The 12,117-nt window shown below is 41.3% G+C and overlaps 1 protein-coding gene across 2 annotated transcripts in view; it reads right to left on the reverse strand.

Annotated features, from left to right (window-relative positions):
* Positions 1 to 3,986, reverse strand: part of UBQLN1 (ubiquilin 1) — a 67,214-nt gene extending 63,228 nt beyond the window's left edge. For both annotated transcript variants that reach the window (XM_049896892.1, XM_049896891.1), the window contains exon 1: positions 3,268 to 3,986. In XM_049896892.1, the coding sequence (XP_049752849.1) occupies positions 3,268 to 3,447 (180 nt within the window). In that variant the 5' untranslated portion in view covers positions 3,448 to 3,986. The remainder of the gene's footprint in view (positions 1 to 3,267) is intronic.
* Between the last annotated feature and the right edge of the window lie 8,131 nt (positions 3,987 to 12,117).

Below are 12,117 nucleotides of genomic sequence, written 5' to 3' on the forward strand. Positions count from 1 at the left end.
AAAAAAAGTGTAAGCTTTAACATGAACTTCCAACAAGTAGGAAACCCTGGTGGCATAGTGGTTAAGTGACTGCTAACCAAAAGTTCAGCAGTTCAAATCCACCAGGCACTCCTTGGAAACCCTATGGGGCAGTTCTACTCTGTCCTATACAGTCACTATGCGTCGGAATCGACTTGATGGCAATGGGTTTTTTTTTTTTTTTTGGTCCAACAAGTAACATTTATTAAATACCAACTATACATGATACATGATACACTGTAAAATTAATGTTTTGTTTCTATGTGTTGGTTACACACATTCAAACAGAAACCAAAAGAAAATAAATCACCTTATGACTTCTGTTTTACAACTTACGCATGAGGACAAAACCAAAAACCAAACCCACTGCCGTCGAGTCGATTCTGACTCATAGCGACCCTACAGGACAAAGCAGAACTGCCCCATAGAGTTTCCAAGGAGCACCTGGCGGATTTGAACTGCCGACCTCTTGGTTAGCAGCTGTAACACTTAACCACTACACCACCAGAGTTTCCAATGAGGACACAGCCATACAAATACTATCCTGCTTACCTGTCTCCCTTCCAAAGATTAGATAAAGATTTTCAGGACCAAGTATTTCCTAATTTTTTACTGAACATTTTTCTCAGTGAAATCTTAATATCACTCATATCTGTTAGAAAAAACTTTAATATGTGGCAAATGATTTAAATCGAACAGTTAAAAAATTTTTCAATTACAAAACGGCAGATCTTTTCTTGTGCTTCAAGTAGATTTTTACAACTAGACCATCTAAAAACAGCTTTTCATAATTATATTTGCATTTTCCTATAAGTGCTTCCCTTTACAGAGCCCATACATACTTCAACCTGACTTCAGGTTCTTGGTGCAGTGGTGAGCTTCAATTTTTATCATGTTTTCTGCTAAAACAGAAAACAATTATCAATTAAAAAAAAAAAGTGACATCAGAAAAGTGACTTAAGATAGTCTTTTATCTTTATTAAAATTTTGCTTTGGTTACAGGAAAGCCAAAAAAAAAAAATCCGTATAATTTAGAATTCTAATTTCACTATTACAAAAAGTTAAACATCTTCATAAATATAAATTGACCTATATGAATTCCCCTATTTATGAAATATTTGCTCTTACTTTCCAATTTTGTGCAGTGAAATGCTGAAAACAGCCAGGCTAGTGGAGACATGAAATAAGAATCCTAGAAGGAAGACCTACGGGCTTCAAAACTTAATACGGACACCCACCCACTAGAATAGATAAAGGACTGACAATGTTACATGTCAGCTGGGATACAGAGGAACAGAATGGTGGGACTGTACAACCGTACACTTTTCAAAAAGGCAATTTCTTATAAAACTAAACATATGCCTGCCCTGTAGTCCAGCCATTCCACTTCTAAGTATTTAAACCACAAGAAATGGAAGCATATGTCCACAAACAGAAAAAGATTTTACTAACCAGGAACAGCCATGGTAACACTCAGCACGGGATAAATTATGGTAAGATCACACAATAGAAAACTATGTATCACATACAAAGTCATACAATAGGAAAGCAACAAAAAAGAAGGAATTTCTAACACACAAGGATAATCTCAAAAACATCATGCTGCGTGAAAACAACCTTACCCAAAGACTACCTATTACACAATCTCATTTTTATAAAATTCTAGAACAGGCAAAACTAACTTATGGTGAAAAAAACAAAAACAGTGGTAGATGGGAGAGTGACTGAACTAACAGAGAAAGAAGGAACTTTCTGTTCAGTAAGAATGCTCTACATATCTTGATAGGGGTTTGGGTTACACAGGTGTATGCATGTGTCAAAACTCATGGAATGGAACTCTTACATATTTCACTGCATGGAAAATTTACCTGAAAAAATAAAATTAAAAAACGTTGAACTCAAGCTAATGATATTGGCACTGAAGTGCTTTTTAAGGGTAACATGTTCAGATATTTGCAAATTACTTTGAAATCCACCCAAAAAATAAAAAGGACTGATGAATGATTAGAAATGTGATAGAGCTAACACAGTAAAATGCAAATGGTAGGTGACAGACATATGGGTGTTCACTGTATAATTCTTTCAACTCTCCCATATGCTGGAAAACAAAATGTTCAGGAGCACTGGGAGACAAAAAACAAAACAACAATATGGTGATTCAATTGGTGGTGAATATCTCTTGGTTGATGCTACAATCTACTGCTTCGCAAAACACATCTTTTGAAACTAGATAAACCAATACCCGATTCATTTACTGTTTCTGGGGCAATTTACCATGGGTACACTTCAGGAGTTCACTGTTTCCTTTCATAAACTATTCACATTGTTTGAGATTGCTAGGGATGAAGAATTACGGTTCAACAATAAACTAAAACAACTTGTCGAATTTCACCAAGATTCTTATTAATTGCAAAATTTCTCTGCCAGGCTTTAAGCAATTACTGGGTAATACTCCCCATTAACTCCCGTTTTGTTTTCTTTTATTCAACGCAATTGCCAGTACCTGAGTAGGTCGCTATCGTTCCCCTATAACCAAACAAAAACTTACCCCAGATGAGCATCGAAGGGATAAATATACTAACAAGAAAACAGCATGTCATCAAAGAATGAAGAGTCACTCACTTTTCTCCTTGAGCCTAGTACCATAATTTAAGATGTGCCTGCAAGCAATTTCTACGGCATATCTTTGTTTTTCGTTTTTTTAAAAGTAGGCAAGATTTCAGCATTCAAAAAGCAGAACTAAACAAACACGTGCTTCTCACCCCAAAAACCGACCATAACACGGCAGGCAGGCGAAAACAACGAGCAACCCTCTTTTTTTGTTTGTTTTTGTGTTCTTCAAACAAAACCGCGGCCTAGGCTAAAGCGAACCTTCGCACCCGCCCAGCCTCCACCCCGCCCGGAGTCAGGCGGTGGGTCCCTCTCCTTTGTGAGGAGCTGGAGGCGGCTGGGGGCGGGGAGCTGGCGGAGGCGGCAGAGGGTCGGTGGACGCCGGAGGAGGAGGGTGCGGAGGCAAGCGGCGTTGGTGTGTGCCACACACAGGCCGCAGCCCTGCCACAAACCTCTGCGGTGTCCCAAGAAGCAAACCCACGAGCTTGGGTGTGATCGGATTTGGGATGAGGCCCAGGAAAATGGCCGAGGACACTTCCGCGGTCAACCCTCTCCCAAGGCCCTCCAAAACCGTCCCTGGACGCGGGCGGAGGTCCTGCCGCCACCTCCACCCCTGCCCGAGCCCCAGGCGGCCCTCACCTGCTGGACGGAGCTGTTCTCGGGCACAGCGAACTCCTCCTTCTCCTTTGGGGTCTTCACGGTGACTTTCATGATCTTGGGCTCCGCGGAGGCAGCTGCCGCGGGGGCGCCGGCACCGTCGGGCGCGGCGGCGCTGTCCTGGGAGTCTGGAGGGCCGCCGCTTTCACCACTCTCGGCCATGGCGGCGGTGACTCAGGAGAGCAGGGAGGGAGCGGGCAGGGAGGGAGCGGGCGAGCGAACGGGAGCCAGAAAACGCCACAGTCGGCCGGCCCGGGCAGCGGGGAATGCGGGGCACGCCACCTCAGTGGCAACCGGCGTAGGACCGCCCTAGCGGGCGAGAGGCCGCGGAGCTCTGTTTGGGCTCTAGCGCAGGGCCAGGTCGGGCGCTCGGCAGCCGTCGTTTGTTCAGACGCCGCTGGTTAACAGCGACATCCGCAGCAGCCGCCGCTTCGTCCTCGCCGCCCCTCCCCCACGTCCCTCTGCCAGCGCCGCGCGAGGCACGCCGGGTAGCGCGGCTGAAGGCAGCGCCGAGTCATTCCTGGCGGTCGCCTCTTCAAGCTCCAGCGGCTTTCCTTTTCCGCTCGCGTTCTGTTACCCAAAATGTAAACATGTCCAGAGTGGAAGAATAAAATCAAAGACGGACGGGATGGGTCAGTTCATTTTTTTTGTCATTTCCACCAAATAAATAATAATCCCGGTTCTGAGAGGCGTCTTATCGGCGCACAAAGATGATGTCACGGATAGCGAAATTACTAGAAAGGGGGCTCCACCACTGGGCGCTGCGGCCGCGAGTACGCCTGCGCGCTGGCTGTCCAGGTAGTTTGCCCACCCCCTTACCTCACGGGCTGCCCAGGCAGTCTTCACCGCTTCCGGTAATTTTTCGCCTTGGTCTACCTCGCTGGGAAGAGGGTCTCGTGATAAAATACTGGCGAAGTATTTTGTTGTTGCTGATTTGCTTAGTTTTTGCCTACTTGTAAGATTTGAAATGAAGATAACTTAATGAAACAAAGGTCGTCATAAACGAAAGGAAAATGGAATAAACGCCAGTAATCACCCTGCACAATTCGCGGAGTCATTGCACATGGCCAGGGCTTTCTACTCTCGGATGAGCCAGATTTGGTCAGGCGATCGTCAGGCCACCGGTACTGACAGAGTGGCCTGTGCTCCCGCTTTTGACAGAATGACTCATTCAGTTGGTCAATGAGAATTTATTGAGTACTTTCTGGCAAACTTTAATACGCTAATCTTGTGTCCAAAAACTTACATAGTAACTTCAATACGAGGCAGAACATGTGTCAAATAACTAATATAAATTATATCTCACTCTCCTACTGAAAATCCATCGCAAGCTCCCCACTGGCTGCAAAATAAACCCCAATTTCTTAACTAGAAATTAGAGACCTGCAATCCAGTGTCTTTCAAATTTCACTCCCATTGCTCTGTAGATGTACTTCATTCCAGTCAAACTTGTGTATTACCATTTCTGGAAACATTTGCACATTATGCTTCTCTCACCTCTGATCATTACACCCCCACCTTGTCCTCATCTTTTAGAGCTACCTTCTCTCTAAAACTTTTCCTTGAACACCCAAGCCTAGAGGATCATTTCCCTTCTCTGACATTCTATCATAATTATGTACAGTAAAACCTGCAAAAGCTAGAACTCTGTGTGAGGCAGAAACCTGTCAGAGAAGGAAAAATATTTTCCGCTAGCGATAGAAAAGTGGTGACTGCACCCTGTCAAAGGCGGAAAACTTGTGAGACCTAGAAAAACAAGACAGTCCTGAGTTCCCACTGTCATAGGTTTCACTGTATGTATAATTCTCCTGGCAATTCATTACTTGTAACATTGCTTCTATTATCTTCAACTTCCTCCTGCTACCAGTCTAGTTCAGGCCTTCATTACCTCTGGCCTAGGTTGAACAACCTCCTACAGATTCCTCTCCCCCATTTTGAAGTCCCCATCCTCAAGTCTGTTTTCTTCTGATGCCATATGTTATTCTAAAACAAAGCTTTGATGACACTCACCTACTTGAAAATTTTCAAAAGCTCTCACCAAAGTTTAGAATAAAATTAAATCTTCATGGCATGGTGTACAAGGCCCTCTGTGACCAGAGGACCTTGCTCCTTACTCCTCTCTTCAGGCAAACCAGTCAACTAAGCTCTCCAAGCATGTCTTGGGCTTTCCTGGTTCAAAGCCTCAATGCACAAAGGAGAATGAAGAAAACCAAAGACACAAGGGAAATATTAGTCCAAAGGACTAATGGACCACAAGTACCACAGCATTCACCACTCTGAGCCCAGAAGAACTAGATGGTGCCCGGCTACCACCACCAACTGCTCTGACAGGGATCACAATAGAGGGTCCCAGACAGAGCAGGAGAAAAATGCAGAACAAAATTCAAATTCACAAAAGAAAAAAAAAAGACCAGACTTACTGGTCTGACAGAGACTGGAAGAACCCCCGAGTCTATGGTCCCCAGACGCCCTTTTAACTCAGAACTGAAGCTACTCCCAAAGTTCACCCTTCAGCCAAAGATTAGACAGGTCTATAAAACAAACAATTACACATGTGAGGAATGTGCTTCTTAGTTCAATTCTGTACATGAGACCAAGGGGCAACACCTGCACAAACACAATGACAAGAAGGCAGGAAGGGACAGGAATATTGGACAAATGGAAATGGGGGACTGGGGTGTGGAAGGGGAGAGTGTTGACACATCGCGGGGATTGCAACCAGTGTAACAAAACTGTGTGTAAATTGTTGAATAAGATACTAATTTACTCTGTAAAGTTTCACCTAGAGCACAATTAAAAAAAAAAAAAAAAGCCTCAACACACCAATTTCACTGCAGGAAAAAATTATTTTCCCTTCTTTTGTTCCCATTGTTTTACCCCTCCTTCAGTTCTCAACTGAAATATGACCTTCCCTAACAATTTGTCCGTGGTACAGAAATATTCTCTAAACTCTCTATATAGCTTTATGACCTTTTTAATGTCACTTAACACATTATCTCTTGTATTATACTTACTTTTGTGCCTCTTTCTCCTTCATTAGACAAAAAAATCTCATTGCCATCAAGTCGATTCTGACTCACAGTGACCCTATAGGACAAAGTAGAATTGCTCCACAGGGTTTCCAAGCAGCAGCTGGTGGATTTGAACTGCTGACCTTTTGATTAGCACCCAAACACTTAACCACTGTGTCACCAGGGCTTCTTAACTAGACAAGGTCCTTGAAAATTGGAATTCTGTCTTAACCATCATATATACCCCACAGTGCCCAGCATAATTTCTTGGCATGAGAGCATTCCCAGTTGAACTGTATTGTTGAAATCATGTTTTTCATTAAAGAGGCTTAGAACAGTGGATCATATTTTGTATGTCTTGTCTCTCCCAAGGTTTATAGTGTAGCGGTAGATAGATAGATACAGCTGTATATATACACACCTTGGAACTTACTTGCTTTACAGTAGAATTTATAAGGAAACATCCCTATACTATCTGCTTGACGGGGAGGGAAATGGCACAGGGGTGGTGGTCAGAGAAAGTTTTTGAAGGAAATTACTTGAGCCAGGCCTTAAGGAATGCATAAGATGTTGTTAGGTGTGTTGAGAGGGGCAACATCATGAGAAGCACACAGTGATGGGAAATAGAAACTCTCCCAGGGTACTGGTCTCAAAGTGTGATCCACAGTCTAGGAGCAGTGCACAAATATCTCTAGGGCTACTTCAAAATCAAATGTAGAAGGGTAGAACATTCAAAAACTTTCTGGCCAAGTAATTAGAGGACAGGCTGGGGGCGGGGAGAGGATGTTTATTAATTTGTCAACTAAGACTTTACATCTAAAGCCACCACGAGCTTTGAACAGAAGCTGCTAAGTAGGTTCCCACAGTCCTCTGGTGCTGTGCCAGGTACAGCATAATAAACAGAAGCAAAGAGAGGGCCAGCAGCAGTGGAAAGAAAGGGGATGTGGCAAACCTCTCTGTGTGAAGAACACATCTCTGGTTCTCACATTGGTCCAATCTCACTATTTATTTTTTTTACTTCTTATTTTGAAATAAATCTAGACTTACCAGAAGTTGCAAAAATAGCACAAAGTCTGTGTACCCTTCACCCAGCTTCCCCCAATGGTGACATCTTAAATAGCTGTTGCACAATATCAAAACCAGGAAATTTGACATGTTAATAGACTACAGACCTTATTCAGTTTTCACCACATTTTTTAAAATTTTTATTGTGCTTTAAGTGAAAGTTTACAAATCAAGTCAGTCTCTCATACAAAAATATATATACACCTTGCTATATACTCATGGTTGCTCTCCCCCTAATAAAACAGCACACACCTTCGCTCCAGCCTCTATTTCCGTGTCCTTGGTTCTGTTCCCCTCTGCCTTCTCATCTCCCCTCCAGACAGGAGCTGCCCACATAGTCTCATGTGTTTACTTCATCCAAGAAGCTCACTCCTCACCAGTATCATTTTCTATCCTACACTCCAGTACAATTCCTGTATGAGGAGTTGGCTTTGAGAATGGTTCCTGTCTTGGGCTAACAGAAGGTCTGGGGACCATGACCTCTGGGATCCTTCCAGTCTCAGTCAGACCATTAAGTCTGGTCTTTTTATGAGGATTTTGAAGTCTGCATCCCACTGCTCTCCTGCTCCTTCAGGGGTTCTCTGTTGTGTTCCCTGTCACGGCAGTCATCGGTTGTAGCCAGGCATCATCTAGTTCTTCTGGTCTCAGGATGATGTAGTCTCTGGTTTACATGGCCCTTTCTGTCTCTTGGGCTCGTAATTACCTTGTATCCTTGATGTTCTTCATTCTCCTTTGGTCTAGGCAGGTTGAGACCAATTGATGCATCTTAGTTAGCCACTTGCTAGCGTTTAAGACCCCAGATGCCACTCTCCAAAGTGGGATACAGAATGTTTTCTTAATAGATTTTATTATTCCAACTGACCCAGATGTCCCCTGAAACCACGGTCTCCAAACCCCCACCGCTCCTACCCTGGCTTTCGAAGTGTTGGCCTTATTCGGAAGACTTCTTTGCTTTTGGTTTAGTCCAGTTGTGCTGACCTCGCCTGTATTGTGTGTTGTCTTTCCCTTCACCTAAAATAATTCTTGCCTTCTATCTAATTAGTGGGAAGCCCTGGTGGCATAGTGGTTAAGTGCTATGGCTACAAACCAAAGAGTCAGCAGTTTGAATCCAAGGCGCTCCTTGGAAACTCTGTGGGGCAGTTGTACTCTGTCCTATAGGGTCGCTATGAGTCGGAATCGACTCCATGGCACTGGGTTTGGTTTTTTGTTTTTGTTTTTAATCTAATTAGTGAATACCCCTCCCCCTCCCTCCCTCCCCACTCTCATAGCCATCAAAAAATATTTTCTTCTCTGTTTAAACTATTTCTTGAGTTCTTTTAATAGTGGTCTCATACAATATTTGTTCTTTTGCAACTGACTACTTTCACTCAGCGTAATGCCTTCCAGATGCCTCTGTTATGAAATGTTTCACGGATTCATCATCATTCTTTATCGATGCATAGTATTCCATTGTGTGAATATACCATAATTTATTTATCCATTCATTCATTGATGGGCACCTTGGTTGCTTCCATCTTTTTGCTATTACAGTGCTGCAATGAACATAGGTGTGCATATATCTGTTCGTGTAAAGGCTCTTACTTCTCTGGGATATACTGCAAGGAGTGGGATTGCTGGATCCTACGGTGGTTCTATTTCTAGTTTTTTAAGGAAGCAACAAATCGATTTTCCAAAGTGGCTGTACCATTTTACATTCCCACCAGCAGTGTAGAAGTGTTCCAATCTCTCCACAACCTCTCCAACATTTATTATTTTGTGTTTTTTGGATTAATGCCAGCCTTGTTGGAATGAGATGGAATCTCATTGTAGTTTTGATTTGCATTTCTCTAATGGCTAATAATTGTGAGCATTTCCACATATATCTGTTAGCTAGTTGAATGTCATTTTTAGTGAGGTGTCTGTTCATATCCTTTACTTATTTTTTAATTGGGTTATTTGTCTTTTTGTTGTTGAGTTTTTGCAGTATCATGTAGATTTTAGAGATCAGACGCTGATCAGAAATGTTATAGCTAAAAACTTTTTCCCAGTCTGTAGGTAATCTTGTTACTCTTTTGGTGAAGTCTTTGGATGAGCATAGGTGTTTGATTTTTAGGAGCCCCCAGTTACCTAGTTTCTCTTCTGGTGTTTGTGCATTCTTAGTAATGTTTTGTATACTGTTTATGCCATGTATTAGGGCTCCTAGTGTTGTGCCTATTTTTTCTTCCATGATCTTTATTGTTTTAGATTTTATATTTAGGTCTTTGATTGGCTTCGAGTTAGTTTTTGTGTATGGTGTGAGGTATGGGCCTTGTTTCTTTTTTTTTGCAAATGAATATCCAGTTATGCCAGCACCATTTGTTAAAGAGACTGTCTTTTCCACATTTAACTGAATTTGGGCCTTTGTCAAATATCAGCTGCTCATATGTGGATGGATTTATGTCTGGATTCTCAATTTTGTTCCATTGGTCTATATATCTGTTGTATCAGTACCAGGCTGTTTTGACTACTTTGGTGGTATAATAGGTTCTAAAATCAGGCAGTGTGAGGCTTCCCACTTTGTTCTTTTTCAGTAATGTTTTAATTATCTGGGCCCTCTTTCCCTTCCATATGAAACTGGTGATTTGTTTCTCTGTCTCATTAAAAAATGTCATCGGAATTTGGATCGGAATTGCATTAAATCTATAGATCACTTTCAGTGGAATAGACATTTTTACAATGTTAAGTGTTCCTATCCATGAGCAAGGTATGTTTTTCCACTTATGTAGGTCTCTTTTGGTTTCTTGTAGTAGCATCTTGTAGTTTTCTTTGTATAGGTATTTTATGTCTCTAGTAAGATTGATTCCTAAGTATTTTATCTTCTTGGGGGCTACTGCAAATGATATTGATTTAGTGATTTCCTGTTCAATGTTCTTTTTGTTGGTGTAGAGGAATCCAACTGCTTTTTGTATGTTTAGTTTGTATCCTGATACTCCGAATTCTTCTATTAGTTTCAGTAGTTTTCTTGAGGATTCTTTAGGGTTTTCTGTGTATAAGGTCATGTCATCTGCAAACAGAGATACTTTTACCTCTTCCTTACCAAGCTGGATGACCTTTATTTCTTTATGTAGCCTAATTGCTCTGGCTAGGAGCTCCAGCACCATGTTGAATAAGAGTGATGATAAAAGGCATCCTGCCTGGTTCCCATTCTCAACGGGAATGCTTTCGGACTCTCTCCATTTAGGATGATGTTGGCTTTGTATAAACCAAAACCCGTTGCCATAGAGTCGATTCCGACCCATAGCGACCCTATAGGCTTTGTATAAGTGTCCTTTATTATGTTGAGGAATTTCCCTTCTATTCTTATTTTGCTGACAGTTTTTATCATGAATGGGCGTTGAACTTTGTCAAATGCCTTTTCTGCATCAATTGATAAGATCATGTGGTTCTTGTCTTTTGTTTTATTTATATGATGGATTACATTGATTGTTTTGCTAATGTTGAACCGTCCCTGAATACCTGGTATGAATTCCACTTGGTCATGGTGAATTATTATTTTTTTTGATATGTTATTGAATTCTATTAGCTAGAATTTTGTTGAGGATTTTTGCATCTAAGTTCATGAGGGATATAGGTCTGTAATTTTCTTTTTTTGTGGCGTCTTAAAAAAAATTTTCTTTTTTTTACCTGGTTTTTGGTATCAGGGATATGCTGGCTTCTTAGAATAAGTTTGGGAGTTTTCCATCCTTTTTTATGCTCTGAGATACCTTTAGCAGAAGTGGTGTTATCTCTTCTCTGAAAGTTTGGTAGAACTCTCCAGTGAAGCCGTCTGGGTCAGGGCTTTTTTCCAAAGGGAGTTTTTTAATTACTTTTTCAATCTCTTCTTTTGTTATGGGTTTATTTAGTTGTTCTACCTCTGTTTGTGTTAGTTTAGGTAGGTAATGTGTTTCTAGAAATTCATCCATTTCTTCTCGGTTTTAAAGTTTGTTAGAGTATAACTTTTCATAGTAGTCTGATATGATTCTTTTAATTTCAGTTGGGCCTGTTGTGATATCGCCCATTTCATTTCTTATTCAGGTTATTTGCTTCCTCTCTTGTTTTTCTTTTGTCAGTTTGGCCAGTGGTTTATCAGTTTTGTTAATTTTTTCAAAGAACCAGCTTTTGGTCTTGTTAACTCTTTCAATTGTTTTCCTGTTCTCTATTTCGTTTAATTCTACCCTAATTTTTATTATTTGCTTTCTTCTGGTGCCTGAGGGTTTCTTTTGTTGCTCTCTTTCTATTTGTTCAAGTTGTAGGGATAATTCATTTTGGCCCTTTCTTCTTTTTGGGTATGTGCATTTATTGATATAAATTGACCTCTGAACACTGCTTTAGCTGTGTCCCAAAGGGTCTGATAGGAAGTGTTTTCATTCTCATTGGATTCTATGAATTTTTTTATTCCATCCTTAATTTCTTCTATAACCCAGTCATTTTTGAGCAGGGTATTGTTTAGTTTCCAAGTGTTTCATTTCTTTTCCCTGCTTTTTCTGTTATTGATTTCTACTTTTAGGGCCTTATGGTCAGAGAAGATGCTTTGTAATATTCTGACATTTTGGATTCTGTTAAAGCTTGCTTTATGATCTAATGTGTGATCTATTCTAGAGAATGTTCCCTGTGCACTGGAAAAGAAAGTATACTTGGCTGCCTTTGGGTGGAGTGTTTTGTATATGTCTATGAGGTCAAGTTGGTTGATTTTGGCATTTCAAGCTTCTGTGTCTTTATTGAGCTTCTTTCTGGATGTTCTGTCCTTCACTGAAAGTGG

Source organism: Elephas maximus, chromosome 9 (assembly GCF_024166365.1).
Source record: "Elephas maximus indicus isolate mEleMax1 chromosome 9, mEleMax1 primary haplotype, whole genome shotgun sequence".
In the NCBI taxonomy this organism is placed as follows: Eukaryota; Metazoa; Chordata; class Mammalia; order Proboscidea; family Elephantidae; genus Elephas; species Elephas maximus.